Below are 23750 nucleotides of genomic sequence, written 5' to 3'. Positions count from 1 at the left end.
AAAATCTTGTTTGTATAAAACAAGGTGCAGTCCTGCCCCTGGCAGGAGGTGCCAGATGGGCCGGATCAGGGGAGAAATGGACACGAATTTGGAGGAGGAAACGTGAAAGGAGCTGAGGGAGACGTGAGGCAGAGCGTGGGAAGCGATAGACGGGAGGGCCTGGAAGCCTGGGAATTGTCTACAACAGTTGTATCTGACAAAGAGAAGGGATGAAACCTTTTAAGGAGGAGGTTTTAAAGGAAATGACATGTGTATTCTCTTGAATATGCAAATCAGAATTACATAATCTGCAATAACAATAATAATAATAATAAAATCTTTTCCAGATTTGCAGCTGTAGCCATATGCTCAGTGAGGTGGTGGCAGAGCTGGCAGCCACAGCTGCTCTGTAAAACTGGAGCATCCACCTGGTTCTGATCTCCACAGACAACGGACAGAAGGTCACATCACAGACTGTTGTTCTCAGTATCTTGTAGTTTATATAATTTTTTCAGGCTAATAAACAAAGCATGGGGAGACCCCAGAGGCATTTAAAAGATGTGTAGATGTGGCACTTGGGGATGTGGTTTAGTGATGGCTTGACAGTGCTGGGTTAACAAATGGACCTGATGCTCTTGGAGGTCTTTTCCTACCTAAATGAGTCGATTACGATTTTTTCATCAAATGAAAACGCTTCACTTAGTTCTGCAGTAACTGTAAAACATTCTCTTTCCTTGCTTTTCCTTCCCTATGGAATACTGAAATTGGTTCATATTGCCCCTGTTCTTTCCCATGCAGATGTAGGAATTTCAGGTGTATTTACTGTACCCTTTGCTGGGTTAACTGTGATAACCGTGTGCGCCCTTTATAAATATAATTTTCCCTGAGAGCCAAGATGAGCTAAATGATAAAATATGCTGAGATACTGAACTAAATCCTCCATAATACTAAGCAGGAGAGTTTAACCAACAGATCATGAGAGGTTTCTTCTCAAGGCTTGAAGAACTGCTGTATTTGGTAACATACAGATCTTTTCACCAAGGCGTGAGCTTATATGATGAGTGAGAAGAGCTGTCTGTGGCACTACAGTTAGTGTGTCTTTGTAAGGAAGGTAGGAAAAAAAATCTCAGTTGATATGAAACTTTGGTACCTTTGTGTATTTATGGATTGTGGATGAGAGATGTGTTCAGTGATCAGGTTGGATCTATGGTTGCAGTGCTGGCTTGGACAGGGGAAATTGAGTGCTCAATCAAGAATTAGGGCATTTTCTCAAATTTCTGAGGGCAGAGGCAATTTTGGCCACTATCTCATTTCTGTTATGTGTGTCTATATTCTGATATATATTTTATATATATATAGTGTTATATATGTCTATATATGTGTGTGTGTGTGTGTGTCTGTACAAAAACCCCTGTGTGGGGTGTGCACATCTTTGTCAGACTTGGTGTGATTTTACCATATTAAGTTGTTATTTTAAAAATACCCTGGATATTTCTACATGTCTCTCTCTAGAGTTGCAGTCAGTGTGTTTCCTAGATGTTGGCTGGCTTTGGCACTGAGGTTGACTTGCATATCTGAAAATTAGGATGGGCATTGAGCCCTATGAAAGGAGTGTATGAATGGAGAGTGTGAACCTTGTAGGAAGAGTAATTTCATTTTAGATTATGCACTTCTTGGTCATGTAAACTTAATCTTGTTTCTTGTCCTTTTTCCTAGGGTGACTCTGTTATTACAGTGCAGCTGACTGAGGAAGATAAAGTTGAAGATGATGTAGTTTTTTATTTAGTCTTCACTGGATCAACTGTCCAACACTGCACAAGCACGAGAAAGATTAATCCTGGGAGTCTGGAGACAATTTCTCCTGGTAAACAATTGCCTTTCTTTGCATATCAGTGTATCAGTCTGTGAAATTTGGTTACTGCAAGTGGACTGGAATGTAATGCTCTTTGCTTGGTTATCTTTATCCTCATTTACACATTCACAAGGAATAGAACACGTGGTTTGGATGACTGCTTTTGCCTTTTAAAAACCTCTTACTTGATTTCACTAGAATTATATGATTTTGAGATTGCAGTTATTCAATATGTAACTATGAGATGCTATTGCAGAAACTCACAGTTACACACACACATAGTAAAAAGCTTTTAAATGCAGCAAAGATGGTAGAAGATACATTTGTAAAGTTTGCTGTTGCCCAAATGGTGGACAGCCCAGTAAGTCTTAGCTACACTCATCATGTGCTTGACTCACTGAGGTTCATTGCTGTCTTCCTGGTGAAATAGAACCCTTTCCCTAAATCCTGTTCAGCTCACAGCTTGCAGAGCATTCCTGGAGCTCTTGCGGTACAGGTGATGTGCTGCTCAGTGCCATCTTTCCATGGCTGGTTCAGATGAGGTGGGTTTCCACATGAAAGCCCACCTCTGTTTTTATCCTTTGTGCCACCAACAAAACAAAACCAATCAGCATTTCCCTTTGGTGACTTCAGGACCGTGGGAATGAGTGTGTTCCAGGCTGCAGTCCTCACCATTAACCTTTCATTCTGACTTGTTGCTATGCAGCACACTGCTACCAGTGTGAGAAAAACGCCTGACATTTTCACTACACACAGTGTAACTCAGGCCATCAAGTGTTTTTCTTGGGTTTGTCTTTTCATCTACCTCCTAAGTATTGTTTTGTGAGAGATGCACATGGAGTAAAATTTGGAGTTATTTTCTCTTGGGAATGAGTAGCTAAAAGTTGACCACTCAGTTTTTTTCATTTCCTCCTCTTTTTGTGCTGTTCATGTTGTTCAGTTGGCTTGGGAAGAGAAGCCTTTTTATGGCTACTGATGACTGGAGCCCCGTGCAATCAATTAGATTAGTGCTTATTTTCTCCCAGAAGAGCAAGAGGGGGTGACTCCTTCCCTGCTTTTGTGTGGTGGGCGTGGGGCTCTGCCAGCCCTGCTCAAAATGACTTCACCTCTCCCTCGGGGCTGTGGCTGCTTGTGCCAGGAAGGGAGCTGAAAAGCTTCAGTGTTCCCTCCAGCCCATGTGGGAGCCAGCCTGCTGGATGGGATTTCCGGGCAGGAACGACTCTTTCCCATCACTGCTGCCCTTGCAGCAGTGCTGGATGTGCCCAGGGAGGTGGCTGCCAGGTGGGACCAGAGTGATGCTCTGGGCACTGTCTGTCCTGCCAGCCCCAGATGTACCTGAGTCACTGGGAGGGCTCCCTGCAGCTCCTTTTGGTGCTGGTAGTGGGAAATCTGACACCGTTCATGATTCAAAAGGAAAAGAGGGAATTTCTCTCAATTGTTCCTTTAGCAATAATGGATTGTTTTGTTAGTGGGTTTTTTTTTTAACCCAGTAAAGTCATGATCTTGTGGGGTGTGAAGTTGGACCGGGATGGGTGCTGTCCCAAAATACAGCTTGTTTCAGACAGAGTTTTAAGGGAATTTTCAAAAAGGTAGTCTCATTCCTGCACTGCCCAGGGCTGTGGTGCAAGGAAGAGGTGACATCTCAGATGTAAAATAGCCATGTGGATAGCACCCTCATCTGTGCTCCTACCTCATTTTGGTGAGACTGCCTAAGGAAAAAAAATATTTCAGTGCTGAAGAGATTGTTGGGGAAAGGCAGAACAAGAAATGGGAAAAGCCTGATTTTTTTCATCCCCTCTGCTGACACCCATGCATTTGTCCAGCGTTGTTTCAGCAGTGATTACACTGATTTCAGTGGAAGTATGACTGACTTCAGTGCAGCTCTTCCTCCTCCTCCTCCTCCTTCCTGGACGCACAGTGAATCTGTAATCATGTGTTTACACTCTGTATGTTCCTCAGTTGCCTTGGCAATGGCTGTGGTGACTCAGAGCGTTATTTGACCTCGGAGGGATTAGCCATGAACAGCACACAGTGTGTGTGAGACCAGCCCTTGTTCAGACACCCAGCCCGGGCACTTAGCAAGTGTTCTGCAAGGAAACTCCTGCAAACAGTTGTAGCCAAAAATCTCAGCTTTTACTTCAGTTCTGAGCATCTTTCATTTGTTCCTGTGATGCAAGGAGTGTTGCTCATCCCTGTGAGCACAGCAGCTCCTGGGGACAGCTCAGGTGCACTGGGGAAGGGCTGATTCACTCAGGAGCCTCTCTGCCTTCCCTGAACCTCCTCTGCATCCCTTCTGGACTCCAAGGTTCTTCCCTTATTCTTGCCCCACGTCCTCAAAATTTCATGTGGTCCCCAGGAGACTTCAGATAAAGTCCATCAGCAGCTGGGGTGAAAGGGTTGAAGTAATTCTGTTCAAGCTGAAGTAAAAACAAGCCCACATTTTTAATTTTTGTTTCTTGAGTTTTTCATTGGGTTTCTTGATGTACAGAAGTGTAAAAGACAGACAAATTATTTCATTACATTTGCTGCCAAAATTAATCAGAATGTTTTAGAAAAGCTTTCAAATAAAATCACATTTGAAAAGAAACCTTAACAACATAAAATTGTTTTAGGTGAAAGATTAGAGAAAATGGAATAGAAATATAAGCTGTCAAAATACCCCATAAATTTTCATTGTATGTGAAAATTCTCTATATCCTGAAAGACTTTACCTAAATAAAAGCTTATCACTGCAGAATTAAATGACTGCTGCATCTTCTATAATTACTAGAACAATCTGCTTCTTTCCTATGCTTTTTTTATCATCAGTCTTAAACACTGTATATATATAGTCTGTAATACTGTTCAAATGTGAGCTTTTATTTCTGTACAGAGTAAAAGAAAGGACTTCTGACTGTAATTTTATGGTAGCAGCTTTATTTTACCTGAAGATGTGGATAAATACAGATTAATCACTTCTTCAAATTACAGAATACTTACTTGTATTTATGCTCTTGCTCTGAAGAATGGGATGGGTTATTTATCCTGCCCTGCTGTTGGCTGTATTAAATTAAGGAAGGTAATTTCCCCTTGTAAGAAACATATTCTCATCTGAGCTGATCAGTCATAACTTGAAGTGTCAAAATTAGCTACTGAGATTCAAGAATTAGCCAGGAGATGATGTTTTGTGTGCTTTCAGTACTTCTTTTGCCAGCCTAAGGACACACTAGGTTACATCACCCAAGCAAGCATTTGTTTGTCTCAGTGAAAAGCTACCAAAACCTCATTTAACTGTTGGCTTTACTGTCACTGTTACAGTTCTTCTATTTCCAATTCATCTGGTTGAAATTCTCCCTATTGGAAGCAGTTTTCCTCAGTACCAGAGGCACTGTGTAGTTCTACAGCACAATTTCCAGCATTGTTGTATCAGACACAGCATTAAGTGGCAGGTGGAGGTGTAATGGCACTGCCACTGCTCCAGTGGGGATCTCAGTGCAAAATCTTGGGCGCTGGAGTTTGGGTGTTAAGAAAGCATCAAAAGTCTGAGCAGGGAAGGAAGTAGAGACATGATACCATCTCTGCTGCTGTGGTTAACTGTTGTTGGCTGCTGAATTTGTGCTGTTGGGGATGGATATGTCCTCTTACGTCACAGATGCTTCTACTCCTGGTGTTGATCATTAACTGAGCTTTTCAACAAGCCCTTATTCCTACAGAAGCTGAGATTCCCATAATCTCAATGCATTTTTTTCTTCCCACTGTCTCTGCAGGGTAGGGAAGGTAACTGAGGCCAAGCAGATTGCATGTGGTGGTGAAGGAAATCTGTGCAAAGCAGGGAAGTGAAACATTCATTGCAAGACAGCAGCCTCATCTCTTGTCTCTCTGCTAGAGCAGCTCTTTTCCCCACTGGGAAAAAACCCAACCCAATAATAAAAATCCTCAAATCATGATCTGGCAAACAAACCAGCAGATGAAGGGATGACCTCATCACTGTCCACACAAGTCAAAAGTCCCAACCACAGCTCTCCCTGGCCAGCGGAGGCCTCTGAGCATCAGGAAACTCTTGGGGAGATCTGGGGGAATTTTCTTGCAGGATCTGATGTGCTGGGAGCTCCACTATTTGTGTGGTGCATTTATTGCAAAAGTTTGCATGCCATCCCCATAGCAGCTGTATGGTTGGACATGTATTTTGCTTTGCATTTAATGACTGGTGGTCTGGAAAGCGTGGGAGACATGGGGGAAATTTGAAATGAAATTTCAAACAGGGAGAGACAGTCCAGAAATCCAGAGCTGCTGCAACAGCTCCTGATCTGTGAAGGGTAAGAAACACCCTATCTGTGAGCCAGGTCACCAAAACAAGAAGTAAATTTTGTGAGATGTAATTGCCTTGGTGAGTACTGTTGTAATGTGTTCTATCACTCTGAGCTCTGTAATTCAAAAATCACTTTTCTCGTATTTGTTGAACTCAAAAGGTGAAGGATTCTTGAGTGGGTTTCAAAGGGGAGGAGAATCAAAACTGGAAGTAGAAAAAGGGTCTGAGAGACTGTCTGTCTGCTGGTAGCTGCCTGCCAGCAGTTTCCACAGGGCTGGCACATTCCCGTTGACTCACTCTCAGCTCTCTCTCCATCCTTAAGCTAAGGCAGAGAAGCAGCTTCAATCTTTAACTTCTTCTTAATTCCATAGCTCCCAGAGTTGCTGGTTTTTGGGTTTTTTTCTTCCTTACTTTCTTTCTGATAGTTAAAAAGATAGACAGAAATTAATTTCATTTAGCTTGGAAATACCTTCATTTCAAACTTTTCTTTTACTGTGAAATCCTTTACATATGGTGATGCTTTATTCATTTCTACCACAGACTGTGTTTTCCCCTAAGAAACAATTCTTCATAGAAAAAGCTGTATTTCATGAATTACAATCTTTGTACTGGTAGACCAGAAGGGTAAACAAGTTGCATAACAAATGGCCACTTGGCAATACCAGTTGTGGATTTGAAAATACTCTTAATTATGAAACAAAAAACCCCTTAAAATAGACTAAAACAGCATAGCCAAGAAGACTTTTTGCAGTTCATCCTCTTCTGTGTATTTAATTGCTTGAGGCAGTGTAATTAAAAGGAAGTGATGCCAGTACTAGATGACATCAGTCACAGGAAAAAGTGATTGAATCTGTGTTGAAATTATTTAAGATGTGATGTGTGGGGTCTTACACTTCTCTTGGTTTTTAGGGCATCTGCAGTGTGTAAAAGCCTTTAAAAAAATCTTTACCCACTCTTCAATCTCTCTTTCACCTTCCAGTGAAAGATTTGAAAGGAAAAGCAGAGGCTCCTGTCCAGTGCTGGTGCTGTGCCTGTGTATTTCATAAGGCTTCCTGTGTTGCAAGAGTGAATACAGTAACTGTGTACATTTCACAAATGCACTTCAAAGATGGGCTCTGATTTTCAGAACCAGAACTGAGGATTTCTGAAGCAGAAAAGAAGCACTTTTTGGATGGTCACAGGAGATCCCTTGGCTTCCTTTTCCATAAGCCATCAGATGGCAGCATCTCTTGGATGCATCTTGGAAGCAAATCTGAGATCCTTCATGGGGTTCACAACATTGGTTGTCTGGTTTTCCTGTCCTTAAATCTCTCTGTAAGACCTCTTTCAACCCAGCTCCACCATGGTGACTTGGAGGATGCAATTAGTCTTTAGTCACCTACCAAGCAAACCCAAACATGTCCTTCCAGCAGGGCTTTAAATAGCTGCCCAGCCTGGGGGCCCATTGTTTGATAGCTCCAGTGTGAATTCTGAAAATAGGAGGTTTGGACAGGATTTCCACTTTTGGAAGAGGAGGAAATGAAATCATCTTTTAATAAAGCTCTGTTTAGGGGTGTTTTGTCTCCATGTAGCCCTTGTTAAACAAGAAGTAGTCAGAAGAGTTGTGCTGCTGCCCTTTTAACTGCACCCCAGATCACAGGCACAGGTAGCAATTAGATGGACAAGTCTTAGCTGTACATTAATTTATCTGCTAATGACTTGCAGCTGAGAAATCCCCCCTGCTCTTGTCCTCATTGATCTACATCAGCACCATGTAGAGGAAGCAGTGCTGTCATTCTGATACATCTCATCTCTTCAGGGATAAGGACAGACAGACCAGAGCACCATGTCTTCATTTTTCATTCTCATCTTTTCCCCAGAGCAAGCTTTATTAAGAGTCCCCTTTCATTCCCAGTAAGGAATTCTTCAATTCAAGAGCTGTTGTCTCATTTAAAATAGTTTTGAAAGCGTGGTTTGATGTGTAGATGAGGAATTCACTTCATAGCAGCAGAATTAGGCACTGTACCCATCCCTGCATAAATTGAAAGAGTTTTAAATTTCTGTATTTTTCCTGCAATATGTTGTTGTTTCTCCAAGCAGCTCCAAGTCAAGAATTGTTTCTAAGCTGGATTTAAAGTAAGTGAGGAGCAAAAGGAGAAATGGTATAAAATGCAATGTTGCTGGAGTTAAGAGATGGATCATTTGATTTTTATCAGAGACAGCATGCGAATGACCACATTTGGTACTGTGTCCAAAAAAAAAATGGGTGAAGAAAGGAAGTGTAGCCAGGCAGTCTGAGATGGCAGCTAGAGAGAAACACTTAAGTTTGTGAGGAGAGTTAAAACTTGAACAAGGATACTGCTGGATGGTACAAGCATGACAGAAATTGAGTATTTAATAATTTCTATTGCTATTTGCCCAAAGGCCCTGATTTCTGGAGAAGACTGAAGGCAATCAGAAGGGTTGCTGGGCAGTATTGGGAACCTGATGGTGTTGTAAAGCATAGAGATTTCTCATCCCTTCTCTGAAGTGCTCTTATCTGTGTGATTTATTCAGTTCCATGTGTTTTCAACCTATGGAAATGCACACCTTTGTCAGTAGGCTCATTGCTCTTCCTGACTGTTGTGGTTTAACCCCAGCCAGCAGCTAAGCCCCACACAGCTGCCTCTTGTGCCATGGGGAGGAGAATTGGAAGAGCAAAAGTGAGAAAACTTCAGAGTTGAGATAAAGCCAGGTTAATAGATAAAGCAAAAGCCACATGCAAACAAAGCAAAACAAGGGATTAGGTCACTCCTTTCCATGGGCATGCAGGTGTTCAGCCATCCTCAGGGCAGCAGGGCTCCATCACACGCAGTGGAGGTTCCCTCCTTCTTTCCCCAGCTCTGTACACTGACATTGGGATATCCCTCGGGTCACTTGGGGTCAGCTGTCCTGGTTGTGTCCCCTCCTAACTCCTTGTGCCCCAATTTTCCTCTCTGGTGGGATGGTGAGGAGAAGAAAAGGCCTTGGGTCTTTGGAAGCAATGCTCAGTAAGAAGGAAAATATGCCCGGTTTAGCAAAACTGTTTCCAGCACAAATCCAAAGCAGCACCACAGTAGCCACTTCCAAAAAAATTACTATTCCACCAGAACACCAAAACCAACCCACTGACACAGCCAGAGTTTTTTCTTTTTCCCCTTTCAATGCCAGACATTTTTCTGTTCCACATCTAGGCAGGTGTATGAGGGGGTTTCAGCAGTCCATAGTGGATGGACAGAGGTGATGGAACCACCCTGATGGCTCATAAGTGCATAACTTGGTGCTTAACCCATACTAGGAGAAAGCCCTGCTGTCTGCCAGAGGGAGCAGAAGGGTGAAGCACAGGAGCAGTACTGTTCTGGCACTGCCTGGAGCTCTGTGTGATTGTGAACAAGTTACTTAACCTCTTGAAAACAGATTTGATTTTGCAGTGCTAATTACTTACCTCCTGAGAGTGCCAGAAAGCTCAGCTCCCTTCTGGTCATGCTCTGGGACAAGGGCTGTAGAAGTTCAGGTATTAGTCCAGACCATTGGATCTTTGATGTGGTGAGAAGTGCTGCTCCACTGATGGTTCCTTCAGAAGGTTCCTGTACTGGGGACATGTTTGCTCACACTGCTCCAGCAGCCATTTCAAAGGAGGAGGGCAGAGACCTCTTGAGCAACCTTTCAAGTATTGTCTGCTCTTGTTACATCCTGGCTCCCCTTTCATTTGAACTGCTTGCCAAAAGTCAGAACCTGTCCCATGTTCTTGCCCCCATGTCTGACATCTTCTCAGATGGGAGGAAGCCCAACGTCAAAGCACTGCAAGCTGTTGCCCTTTTGAGGAACATTCCCTAGGGTTTAGTGTGATGCTTGTTTGATCCTGTTAGATAAAAATGGACTGTCAGTTCTGTCATTTTCTGTTCTAGGCTGCATATTCAATATCTGGGGAAGTTTCAGTAGAATCCTTGTTGGCTACATGGTCTTTTTATCACCTTCCCTTGTGTTGCCTTTTGCAGCTGGTGTTTAACACACACTCCATCCAAGGGAACTTTGTGTACATCCGTGGTGAGCTGCTTTAAGGAGACCACACGTCTTGACAGAGGTTCCTGTAGCTGTTGTCTCGATGGAAGAGCCTTTGCTGTCCCACAGCAGAGTTGTTTGGCATTGTGACAAGGAAGTGACTGTCCCAAATGGTTTCTCTGTAGCTGCTCGTGGGCTGTTTTGGCTTGGTGCATCAATCCTGAAAGTCTGCTGGCAGAGTAGTTGTATTCTAGGTTATTCTGCAGATGGGATTCTTATGGGAATAGGCAGAAAATATTTTTTAAAAATTGAATTAAAGGTTTAGCTGTCCTCATGCTATTAAGAAAGCTTTTACTGTGTTTGTTTTTTTTAAACTCTGCATTCTAGCAACCTTCCACTGCTCTGCTTTAGGGAGAGCCCGCTTTGCAGGATTTGAGTCAGCTCCTGTAGGCTGGCACAGTCCTCTCACAGTCTGCATGGAGATCCCTTTTGTGGAGGTTGGAAACAAAATTAATGTCTTACCTGTTCTGTATTTGATGCCTTTAGGAAGATCAGCAAAGCAAGAAGGTGTAGGGGGAGGCATGTACAGTTCTAAATGGCCTTAAAGGCAAGTTCCCTCAAAGTTGGATCATCCTCCCCACTTCTCCCTTGAGCATTTAGGGTTTTTACTGTGAAGATGAGCAGAATCTGTGAATGAGTTCCATCTGGGCAGCTGAGTACTGATACAGTAATGGATTAGAATGCACATGCAGTATTTTCAAGAGCAGTAGAAGTTCTTCCTACCCCTATTCTTCAAAACAACAGAAATAAAATCTACTCCTTCAGCTTTCATATCATCCTCTTGCTAATAGGTATCTGGTGCTGGAAGGAAAGTTTTCTCACCTTTCAGCTTCAGAGCATCCTGGTTGAATTGAGCAGTTGCAGCAACATCCCTGAGTGTTTTCCTCCCTCCACTTGCCTTTGATACCTTTCCAGCTGCATTTGCTCTCCTTAGGAAGCCACAGCCTCATCTCTGACAATTTTGGTGTTACCCACAGTGTCCTAATAGCAGTTTTGACCTTTCAATTAACTTCAGGATTGCCTCTTTCAGTAGACAAAATCTGTACAGATGCCAAAAGCCTCAGAACAGATTTGTGAGGTTGGCTGAAAGACCATGAAGATTAGGGACATATTTTCCCTTTTGTCAGGGAAATCAACAGCAAAAGGCCCCAACAGAAGAAGGAAACTTTCCCACTGACCACAAATAGGGGCTTAAATTGAATTTTCAAGCCTTTAAAAATAAATCGTCATTTTGTATTTAATTAATCAGGGTTTCGTGAATGTGGTAGTATGCTGAGGTCATGGGCAAAAAAAGCTTTTCCAGTAATTAGTGCAGGGTCCATGCTGTTCTGGCAAAAACAGCCATGACGTCAGTCTGAGGCTGGAACAAGAAACTGTACCACACAGTGAACTTGAAACACAAACCTTATTATTGAAGGGGTATGTCTGACAACTGCAAGTTCTAGTTGTGTTGGACACATAGTATATTTTTCCTTTCAAAATTCCCAAAAGGTGTTTGGTTTGGTTTGCTGTTTGGTTTTTTTTTCCCCTCAAGTTTCTGAGTCAATGAAATTGCTGCCATGCCTCCTTTCTCCTGTTTCCCTGACCTAAATAAATAATGAAATTACCAGACTTGCAACCCTCTTGTTTTGTAAATATGGAAAGTGGCCATTTCCATGTTTTTATTTAGCAGAAGCAGGTTAGTTTTTAGTTTTGTTGTGTGAACCCAAATGCAAGGGGCAGGTGCCACAGTGAGCACACACAGGACATGCCCAGGCAGCTCGTGCTCTGGTAGCCATGTAGACCTTTGTTTTAGGTGAAATCTCAATGTTTTCAGTGCAAGCCAAGTATCGTGACAGCATTTGGAGTATGTAGTTTTGCAGCACTCAGATTCTAGTTTCTGGTGAGTTACTGGAGTCCTGCAGAGCAGCAAAAGAAAAGTTTGTCCATATAACCTGGCTTTAGGTATGATAGCAAAATCTTTTACTTAAATTACTGAAAACTCTTGAGATTGCTTGTTGCTGTATATAAATAGCCTGGGTGGCTTATAGTTCTTGGCTTATACTGGGACAGAGAAGAGGTATACATCTTTTCCTTTTAAAATCTATAAGAAATACTTATCTCTCATGATAATATAAATGATGATGCATATAAATTCCAAAGACAATGTTAATTTAGAGTTGTGATCCTCAATAACTTGGTCTTATTGCATTTAATGCAAAGAGTGTGGGTATCTAAGGAATTGCTCAGTTGTGTTTCCTCAGCCCATGCCGTTTTTTTTACCATTTGTCTGAATTTTGTTTTGCAGGCCATGACTGCTGTGAGACAGTGAAGGTGGCACTTTGTGCCTCTAGAGAAGGTCACCCCGTTCTGGTTGTGGCAGAGGAGAGTTTCCAGTTTGTCCAGGACGAAGCCTACGATGCTGCCCAGTTTCTGGCCACCTGTGCTGGCAACCAGCAGGCGCTGAACTTCACTCGGTTCTTGGACAGGTCACGGCCACCTGCTGCAGACGTGGACTTCTTGGATGAGAAAGTGGCCTTGGCATTTCGACACCTGAAGCTGCCAGCAGAATGGAACGTGCTGGGAGCAGACCAGGCCCTGAGCGGTGAGGATTGTGGGGCACAGTGAGATTTGCAGGTTGGGAGGGAGGTGAAAAGCTTGGGAGAAAGGGTTCCCTGCACTGGAAGCCTGCCATGTACTCTCCAAAAGGTGTGGTGGTGGTCTCTGTGCTCAGAGAGGGGATGTGATGTCCATCCACATCTCGTATCTTGCCCTTCAGCCTCCTTAAAATATGTAAGGTATATAAAATACACCTTACATACATATAAAAATAACTTATTTTATATAAAACATATAAAATAGTTTATTATATTTATTTATATATATCTATATATGATACATTTTATTATTACAGATATTTTATTATATATAATATATAAACATATATATTATTATATATAATATATATTATATATTATATATTATATATTATATATAATATCATATATATTATATTATATTATATTATATTATATTATATTATATTATATTATATTATATTATATTATATTATATTATATTATATGTATTATATGTATTATATATAATATATATTATATACATTATATATAATTATATATATATTATTATGTTGTATATATTTATTATATGTACTTAAATATATTATATATATTATATATTATTTTTCTATATTTTATATACATACATATATATATATTCATAATTCATGTTTTCTCCTGCTCTTCTCTTATGGAATATCACAAGCTTACAGTCAGTATTTTCACATACAGCCTGAAAACATTTTTTGTGTGTCTGTAACAATGGTATGTGTATCAGCATAGTGCTGTATGCTGATAGAACCCTGTGTGTGGAATATCTGATGCTTCTGGAAATATCCTTGTGCCAGAAATTTGGCACGTGTAGTTAATGTCGGTTTTATAGCACAGGTGCAAAACGACTGTGACATGAAAAATACATGTGATTTTTCTTGGAGGACTTGAGGCTCTGGCCCTGAGGGTTTATATCATATCCCTGGTTGCACACAGGATGGGTTAATACTGCAGTTCCCCAAAATAAGCCTGGACAATTTTGCAAATAAGGGAAGGGTGGGAAAACTTGACCCTTAACCACAGCAGTGAAGGCTACTGAGAGCTTATTAATAAATGCCAAGGCTGGCCCAAAGTCTCTGGTGGCTGCTGAAGCAGAAGTGCTGAGGGGTTCAGAGTGCTGTGGTGTGTCTTTGTCCTTGGAGTTCTGCCTCTTTTGTCACAAGGGTGTAAAAGGAAACACACATGGGACCAGGAGACTACTTCCAGTATGTACAAATCCTCGCTGTAAATTTCCAGGGTATTTTCACAAACAGTTTCACTTCAGGAATGTGACTGTGAGGCATCTGTTATCTTTTATAAGATGCAGTGGCACAAACACTTGAATAGGGCTGGGATGTGACTTGCTCAGTTCTCACTGCAACAGGGTTTTCCATGGGAGATTTTCCTGCTTTATTTTTATCCAGCTTGCTGACTGCTTTTATAAAGCTCAGTACAAGGACAGACAATTCCCATGTTAGCAGACATTAAAATATTTGATCATATTTAATGGCTCCTTGATAGAAATTCAGCAGCTGTTATATGTTTACAAGGAGGTAACACTTCTTTTCCTCTGTGTGGAAGTGACTTATGTTTCTTTCTGCATTTGAAAAGTGTTGTGATAATGCAGACATTTTTGTTTTAAGTGATATAAATCACTATGACCACACAGTGATCTTAACAAAAACTTTGAAACTCTGAATTGTTGCTGATTTTGCAGGAAGGCTGAGATCTGCTGCTTTTTTTTTTTTTTTTTTTTTATTATTCTTTGGGAAACCAGCACTTAGGGAAACCAGGCCATAAGATTTACATTGGTTTGCTCAGCTTGCTTGTGCATCTGGAAGTTGTGGTTATGCAGGACTCTGTATGTTAATGGACTTGTAGAGCATCCACAGTGAGAAGGGGGAGCTCTGTAGTGCCAAATTCTTTAACTCTTGAGTGTTTTGGCATCTTGTGGTGAGGTGTGTGTAGATAGAAGTGAATAAATATAATGTCACTAAATGCAAATTTAATTCATGAATATTAGTGCTGTAAAATATGTTCCTTTTTGTTAGAGGCAGAGTTATCCGGTAGTTTTTTGTAAGGAGATATTTACACATAGGGAATTTGGGGGGATTTTTGTGTCTGTGACAGGAAGGATTTGCATACAGAAGCATCCTTTTGGTCATGAAACTCTGTGAGATGGAAGAGATGTCCCTGGTTTATGATGGAGCGCCAGATTAGAAAAACCTCTGTGCTGAAATATAGCACCCTTATACTGGTGCTTGTGTGTAAATCTGTGTGTGGGAGAGAGAAAAGCCCTGTAGAGATTGCACTGTAGGAGTTTTTGAACAGTTAGGCACATTCTAGCCAATGCCTGCAGTGGGACACCCTGTCCTGCACTGCTTCACTACCTATGAACAGCCACTGCAATTCATGCTTCACATTTCCCTAAATGTCAGCACCAGATAACTTCAAATAACCTTCTCGAAGGAGAAAATACTATAGAAATGAGAACAAAAGGAAATGTCAGATCCCTTCTTGAAAGACGTTTAGCGCTGCCTCTGAGCTGGCACGTCTCTATGGGCCCTTGTGGGCTGGAAACAAAACGCTGCTGTTCAGCAGAACCTCCGAAGGCAGGAGCGAGCCAGGAGCCCCGAGTGCCACAGCCTGATGGGGAACTGCTGCTCAGAGGAGGCTGCTGTTGTCAAACACGCTCAAAGGTCGATTTTCAAAGGCCTGAAGTAGAAATCTAACTTTTGCAAAAGTTAGGAAGTAATGGCTTTCTGCAGGCAGAAGCTGGGTACGAGATCCACCGCTGAGCGCAAATCCAGGCTGAATTTTGAGGAGGGGGTGGCTTTGTGTGGAGGCTTTTGCCTGCACCCAGCCCTGGCCAGGCTTTGAGCAGAGGGCAGGGAGTTCACTGCTGTCACCCCAGAGGGCAGAGAGGCTGCTGGAAAGGCCACCTCTGTCCGTGGGCTGCTGAACTCATCTGCTGTGTCACTGAACGGACACAGCTGGATGGGAGGATGTAGGATAGCTGACATCAGAGGTGCTTGGGCTCCATTCTCTTGCTGGGACTGGCAGAGGGTACTCAGCATTTGGTGGGATGAACTGAGAGGCAGAAAAGAGCCCGGGACAGTGTGTGGCTGGGGAAGAGCACAGTCCCTGAGACACAGCTGTGTCTTCACCAGGCATACACTGTCTCTCCATAGCAAGCAGTTCCTGGGCCCTGCTGTTAGTTATCTGTCTATCTGTATGAGCTCCAATGGCATCCACAATTTCAGAATATCTATAATTAAGGATTAGTCTTGTTACTGTGGTATTCCAAACACAGCATTTCTTTCAGGTGCCATATAATCATGTCTGTCTTAATAATTATAAGTGCACTGTAACTTTGTAAAGAACATAGTTGTTACTGCTGTCAAAAGTGGGGCTATTTACTGTTCTCAGTGGCATTTAAAGGCAGCTATTTAAATGGAACAGATTGTTACACTTTATGTCTAGAAATCAAAATTTAATATGTATCCTGAGGATGTATGCAATGTAAGTACAGGACTGTGATGTTCTATTTTAAAGTACTGAAGAGAAAATAAGCTAACTAGAAAACCACAACTGAATATTTTGAGGTATGAGTAATAATTACAGCTTGTTTATGTTGCAGTGGAGTAAAAAAAAAGGAGAAAAAAAATAGGGAGGATCTGAGGCTCAGGTATGAAAAGCTTAGAGAGTTTGATTGTATCACTAGTAAGCAGATCACTTTCAAAATAACTTGGAAGTAATATTCTGACAAAACCTTTGAGGAAACAGTCTTTCCATTTTGTTTATTAAAAGTGAGTGGTGAAACGCAGAGCTGTGGTTGATTTTTGGTTGTGTGAGCTTTCTGAGGTGGAGCTTCAGGAGCTGGTTGATGTTGGCAGAAGTTTGCTGCAATCACCGATCACCATGATGTGGAGCAATTCCCCTGGGAGTGTAAGGACTGCTGTGAGATAGTGAGCCAGCTTTTCAAGGAGATAACCAGGAGACCATCAGATTAGATAGAACACTTAACTGATTGCAGTTACTGATGTGTTGAATATGTAGAGCTTCCCAGAAGTGCTCTGGGACAAATGCGGTCCTTCAATAAGAACTGTTTGGGAAATTAAACTCCATGACCTCACCAGGTGGGGGGTGAGTATAGAGGGAGACTCTCTGCCCTGGTTTGAAATAGTCTGAATGATTATGGGTTTAATAACTTCATGTACAAAACCAGTAGGATTTCAATGTACAGGACAACATGAGTCTCACCAGGAATACAGATCATTAATTGTTTTGTTTGGTTTTTGTTTTTTTTTTACATGAAAGGAGAATGTCACCAAAAAAAAACCCCATCTTATTTTAAACAAAAAATCCTAAAAAGCCTTTTAAAAACTTTCAGAATTTGATTACTAGTCTTTGATTACTAGTCTTACCTAGTCTTTTTTCCCATGAGTGGATGCTAAAGTTATGCTACTGATGATGTATTTCAGACATGAAGCTTTAATCTGTTCATCTGCTGCACTCTTGTTATAGTTTCTCTTGGAACCCTTTCAATGTAATAGTTACAGGTGTTCTTTTGGTTGGGTTTCATATCCTTTCCAGTCTGCTGCTCAGCTTCTGTCTTCCCTGATAAAGGATGGTATGGTATAAATCAACAGGATCTGTTCAGTGCCAACAGCACAAAGTGCTCTGTTCAGCAGCAGTCCTTGATAAGATGTAAAGAGTCTTTTCCATACCTAAATTTAGTGCCCTCTGCAGTGGAAAATGGGAAGTAGAAAGCAACTTTTGTTCAGACAGTATCAGAAATGTGCTGCTCAAGACTGGGATGTACCGTTTAGTCTGTGACTGAGAAATTGTTGGCATGGAAATATTCCTGTTCCCTTTGATATTAGTGGGAATGGGGACATGGAGATCTTTTGGTGTGCTTTGAAAAATTTCTTGTTTATTGGATTAAGAAAGGAATTACCCACACATCTCTTTACTAACTGAGCTCATAACTCCAAACACAACATCTTTGCCTTGACCTTTCTGCAGAGCAGTTGTCTGCTGGAGCCTTCCTCTAGGACCTCAGTGTGAGGTGGCAGCTTGGTTCTGGGATTCTTTACCCTTGTTTCTCAAGGATTGATCTGAGCAGTGAGAACATTTCCAGCAGAAAGCAAGACTTTGGGGCCAGATGTGATGGTAGATTTCCAAATTGCTGAGTGTGTATGAGTTTGGGTGAGAACCAAGTAAAGGTCATGAGCACAGGAAGACAAAGCAATGCTACCCCATTCCATGGCTGGCTCATGAGATGTCTCAGGGCATGGAGCATAAACTGAACATTAGGTGTAGGTTACTCTATCTGGAAAGTTCTTTTTAAAAAGGAACAGTAGTTTTGGGGTTTTTTTTGGTATTTAATCAGGTTTAAAATTAAAGTTTTTACTTCGTGTTCTTGGGCATGTCATACCCAAAGTTTTTTTTCCCCTTCAATGCTTATTTGTTTTGTGCTAATAGCACCTTAAACCTTAATCCTTTACTGTTAGCAAAGTACATATGACAGTCTTCTATGGAAATTTGGTCCTCAGTTGAGCAGATAAACTGTCTGTTCATGTATTACAGCAGAAAACAATTACACAGAAATAATATATTCAAAGTCTTGTGTTTTGCCAGCTGGACTGGAGTACCCTGCCATTATGGGGCAATAATCATATGTTTCAACTCTTGCCTATTACTAGGAAACGAGAAAGGAACAAAACAATCTTGGCCTTTTCAGTATCGTGTGTCTTGTATTTCCACAAATTCCTAATTACCAGGAGCTTTTTGTTGACATTCAAACGACAGCCATTTTAAGACAAGGAGCTCTTGCTTGGTATGTGGTAGGAGAAGGGGCCCTGGCTTTTGCATGTTAAAGCTTTTGATATCCTTTCATGTGGGACATTTTGCACCATGACAAGATCATAAAATCATTGCCTGGATTTCCAACATTTTGTGTGACAAGTTTCATCCCTTCAAAGGTAGGAAGTCTGCAGGGATCTGTCTTCCTCCCCTCTCCATCCAGCAAAATGTCCATGCTTGACGTAGACCAGCTCTTCTCTAGTTTTGAGCAACACCAGACACCAACAGATGTATTTTCATTATATATTAGTAGTTAATCCAGCCCACAGATGGCACATGCCTTTTTAACTGTCACCATGCAAGTTTTGCACACTCCAGAACCTTCCAAAGCCATTGCCTGGGGCCCCTGCAGTTGTTGGATGTACAGTACTTTGTCTCTTCGCTGCCATCATCTGTGCCCATCTGTTAGGGTGGCCTCGTGCCAGGTTCTGTGTCAGGCAGAGCCTTCCAAAAGTGGATGGTGAGGCTGTGTGTTTAATATGCTCTGGTGGCAGCACGCCACCTCTTCTTCTACAGATCCTGTGTTCACACTGTCCCTGCCCAGAGGCATCGGGGCAGTGCCACGTTCACCTCAGCTGCGTTTGCAGACACCTCCAGCCGCACTCTGGAGCTGCCCTGTCCACTCATTCAGTGATAGAGGAGATTGTTTCAATGGAACAGGAAAGATTCTCAGAAAGTGCAGCCATATCAGCAGATTGGGACATTGGGGAGGCATTGTGACAACTGGGAGGGGCCATTTCATCTTTGGACAGAGGAGACAGAGAGAAGCACCCATCTGGCTCAGGGACAAGAGGAATATCTGCCTGCATCTTGCAGAACTTGCAGTTGGCAGTGTGTATTTAGTGGTGAACCATGAGCTGGTGAGCAGAAGATGCTTGTCCCTATTGGCAATGCTCTCAGCTACAGGAGGAGGAAGCATTTTGGTCCAGGGATCTGTGCTTATGCTTTGCAGGTCTGCAATGCTCTGCATTGCTGGGGGAAGATTGTTCTGGTTAGGAAGATGATTTTCCCTTTCAACAAAGCAGCCATAACACGAGATCCCATGTGAGAACAGAACGTGGTCAGACCAGTGCAGCACATTCTTTATTTGGATGGCAGTTGTTTGCTCTGACAGAAATGCTTTTGTGCCTCCTGCATCTCTGTAGGAAGAATTACACCACATTAATTATGTTGGTTCTGCCAGTCATTGTACAGGCAGTGTGGAAGCTTTGTGCATGTACAAGTTCTTTGAGTAAAACATTGGGTATTTGCTTTCACTCTGAAAAGTCCTACCTGTTTCCACATTTTGCAGTCTCATCAGTACCTTTCTTCTGTGTCTGTCTATATGCTATGTTATTTTTCATTTTTTCTTAAAATCCGGGGCTGCAACCATTGATTAACCTCCATGTTGTGCTATTTCTAAATCATTACGCTCTGTAACATTTAATATCCCAGTCCTTCTCATTATTTAGCCAAGGGCTGAGAATTTGTCTCTGGGAGAGCTCAGCCATTCCCTTTTCTCTGATCAGCTGGAACCTCCATTCAGACACACTTGTGTATTTAGGGCAGCTCGGTTTTGCTTTACGGTAATCAAGAGGAGGTTAGGGGGAAGACTTGGTTTGTAGCCCAGAGACCTAATTTGGAGTCATTCAGAAGGGAAATAGTGCCAGAAAGCCTTGGTTCTTGCATACAGATTAGTTCTTCGGAATTGAATCCAGAAAGTTGTGAAAAATTGTGTGTGAGGCAGTGGAGAACTGCCCGTTTTTGCTTTGTTTTGTTTTTCACTGAAGGTCTTAATGATGTCCCTAAAGTAAGTAAATAAGCAAGAAAAACAGCAGCACTTTGAAGAAGTGATTTCTCTTGGGGCACACTTCTTAAAGAAGAAAATACAAAATGACATCCTAAAGCCATTATGTGCTTGCATTTTAAAACCTGTCGTATAGATTTGGCTGGAACCCAAATTAATAACCCAATAAATCATTCCTGTAATATTAAAGGGTTTATACCAAGCATGCTCATTGGCATGGCTTTCTAAGACCCAGTTGGTGCCTTTTTGTTGTTGTTGCTGTCAGTCAATACTGAAATCCTTTGTTAATTAAAAGAACAAATTTTTATTTCTTGCAGTTTTTTTAACCCAAATGCTTTTGCCTTTCATACAGAAATAACAAGCTTTGATCTGTAAATACTGGATTTCAGCAGTGCATCTGGAGCTCATTTCTGGTTAAAGCTTTTCAGAGCATCATTCTAGTGCTGCAGCTTTTGGAGCAGGGGGTTATTTTTCTGAGATGAAAGCTCAGGCTCTAGAGTGACTTTTACCAAATTAGTAGGTCACAGTTATTAAATACAAAAAGCATCAGTGGAGATTGATAGTTTATAAATGTTGCTCCTCAGAATGACAGAACTACTGTATTTACTGAGAAAAGCTGGTCTGAGGTAATCAAACCAGGAAAGAAAACCCTTGCTTTTTTTTTTTTTTGTCTATATGAGTTTTTAAACAGTTCTTTTTTATAAGTGCTTTGGATATGTGCATCAAATGTAATTTTTTTTTTTTTTCTTCATGCCTTGGGATAAATCAGCATCTTGTTAGGTGACAAAAGTTGTCCGTCCCTAAAACCTGGTCCTGGTTGTGTGAGGAGAAGGTTTGGCCATCCAGGAAAACCCACCTGACCACATTTCTGTTTGGGTGTGCTGGAGCTTGGTGGTGGCTGTGTCTGTTCAGGAAATGGTGGCGTTTTTACATTGACTTCTGTGGTCAATCTCAGCATGAGAGGTCCTGAGCACTTCCAGCCCCACCGAATCACATCCCTCACTTTACGACCGGTGTCTCCTGCACGTTGGCAACCAGGCTGTTTTTCCAGGTGCTGCAGGTTTCTTTAGGCTGTCAGCTCCATGCCAGCCGCTGTGTGGTGGAGCCGGGATGTGGGGATATAACATTTCCCCTAACCCACAAGCCTACAAATTCCCATTTCTTTCTTTCTTTCTTTCTTTTCCTGCCTTCCCAGAGAACATCCCTCGGGAGACACTGATGCATTTTGCGGTCAGGCTGGGTCTGCTGCGCCTGACGTGGTTTCTGCTCCAGCAGCCGGGTGGAAGAGGAGCTCTCAGCATCCACAACAACGAAGGGGCAACGCCCGTCAGCTTGGCCTTGGAGAGGGGCTACCAGAAGCTGCACCAGCTTTTGACAGAGTAAGGATGATTTGGTGGTTCCTTTGCTGGTTTTCCATTCTCTGCCATGCTTGGCTTTGCTGTACGTTATCACTCAATGGTGTCTGAGTGCTATATTCCGTCCTTAAAGGCAATTTTGGTGTAATTTCGCTTTTACCATTCTTGCTAGCAGCAGTGGGGACAGTCCTGAGGGTTTAGGGGAAATGCAGTAATTTTTTGGGGGGTGTTTCTTGTTGCTCAATATTCTGCTTCCAACTGTCATGTAAAGTCCAAAGTGAGTCACTGTAATATTGACTAATTAATACAAATCTTATGCAAACACAAATGAAAAAGCTTTTCTTCAAGCGAGCACACCTGCCCAAAAGAGGGGAGCTAATAGGCGTTGTGGACTGTTGTTTCTTACTTCTTAGAGAGGGAGGTTTTTGGTTAAATAAAATAGTGATCATTATATTGAAATAAGGCAGCATCTTGAGATGAATAGGCATTTTATTGGTGTATGTTAAAAAAAATAAGATAAGAATTAAAAAAAAATGTAAATATTTAAAGGAGAACAGAATATTTGACAGAAACAGGTCTGTTGTAAATGGTCTTGAGAAAAAGCCAGGTCTTACAACACATAGCAAGTAACTAGTGGCATGAGCATTTATTGCACTGCTTTACAAGGAATCCTTTGGAAGATGGCAAGTTAGTTTTGAGCAGCAAATGTTTGGAGATCTAGCTTTAATAGCTGAGGCTAATAAAGACAAGGAGCTTAAAAAAATCTCAAGGGGGCTGTTTGTATAGGAGAAAAGATTTAGTCTCCGTGTGTGTTATTCTGATGCCTGGTTCTCTTAAGCTTTGTTATAAACTTTGTCTTTCTGAATTGATTTCTGAGATACTTGGAGTTTATGTTGAATGACCCAATGTCATGTTTAGGAGTCTGCTGTGTTGTCCACATTATCACGCAATGTTCCCTGTTAAAGATTGTAAATTATTCTGCTTTCTGTAGTTGTTGGGTGCAGTGTTTTGGGGCAGAAAATATGATCTGTATTGCTAGAGTGATTGCATTTAAGTTTTATCCTTAAATTCAGTGAGCCACTTGGAAAGTGAGGGTGAAGGAGAAGTTGCAGGGTGGGATGGGACCTATACCCAAATACCTTTTCCTGCCACTCTTGCTGGCATCAATACAGGGAGGATGACAGTGTTACATTCTTCTCCGTCAAGGTCAGTCATACTGTGAAAACACAACTGTCTTGCAGGCTATATTGTAAAAATGGGATGTGCAAATTCATCCTGTAACTGCAGGAAGGTTCTCCAAGGTGAGAATAACCACATTAACAGGCTTTACATACTGTCAGGAAGCTTAAGCTGGCCAAAACTTGATTATAGACCTCACCGCAAATACTGCAACCCTAATGCAAGTAGAGCTGGTAATTTAAATAAAAATGGGAAGTAAACAAAACTATTGCAACAGCTATTCATGTATTTGGTGAAGTTTTTCACAACTGGCTCCAGTTTTGGAATGGCAGTTCTCACTCAGTGGAATGAAAAGAGGACTGGGATTCCATGACATTGTCCTGTGTCGTTGCCTTTAAGGAATGCTGCTGGCCCAATCCATGGAATTTCTCTGGTGACCTTTCCAGTTTGTCTTTGAAAATAAGACACAAGCAACTGCAGACCATCAAGGTCCCAATTCCTGTTCTTCTTGGTATATCCTTAAACTGTTCTTTGTGATTTGTTTCCCCTTGGACTGCTGTGTGGAAATAAAATGTATAAATATCTGACAGCCATGCCACAGGTCCCCTGACTTTGAGAACTCTTCTATTCACATGAAGCCCTAAAAACAGAAATCCATGGATACTGGAAATCCTGGTTCCCTTTCTCAGTGGGTAGGATGGTGGTGGAGCATCATGGTGTGACCTTGAGACTGACTGGAGCAGTGACATGGGGATGGCCACAGCCCTTCCCCACAGGAGGGTGATGGTGAAAAAAT

The 23750-nt window shown here is 41.9% G+C and overlaps 1 protein-coding gene across 1 annotated transcript in view; it reads left to right on the top strand.

The window, feature by feature from the left end:
- Positions 1-23750, top strand: part of AKAP13 (A-kinase anchoring protein 13) — a 206499-nt gene that overhangs the window by 72871 nt on the left and 109878 nt on the right. The window contains exons 5-7 of the mRNA XM_036389369.2: positions 1696-1843; positions 12466-12762; positions 21616-21799. Coding sequence (XP_036245262.1) covers positions 1696-1843; positions 12466-12762; positions 21616-21799 — 629 coding nt within the window. The remainder of the gene's footprint in view (positions 1-1695; positions 1844-12465; positions 12763-21615; positions 21800-23750) is intronic.

The sequence above is a fragment of the Molothrus ater genome, chromosome 13, assembly GCF_012460135.2.
Source record: "Molothrus ater isolate BHLD 08-10-18 breed brown headed cowbird chromosome 13, BPBGC_Mater_1.1, whole genome shotgun sequence".
Lineage (NCBI taxonomy): Eukaryota > Metazoa > Chordata > Aves > Passeriformes > Icteridae > Molothrus > Molothrus ater.
The sequence above is the reverse complement of the archived record's forward strand: the minus strand, read 5'-3'. Positions and strand labels throughout refer to the sequence as shown.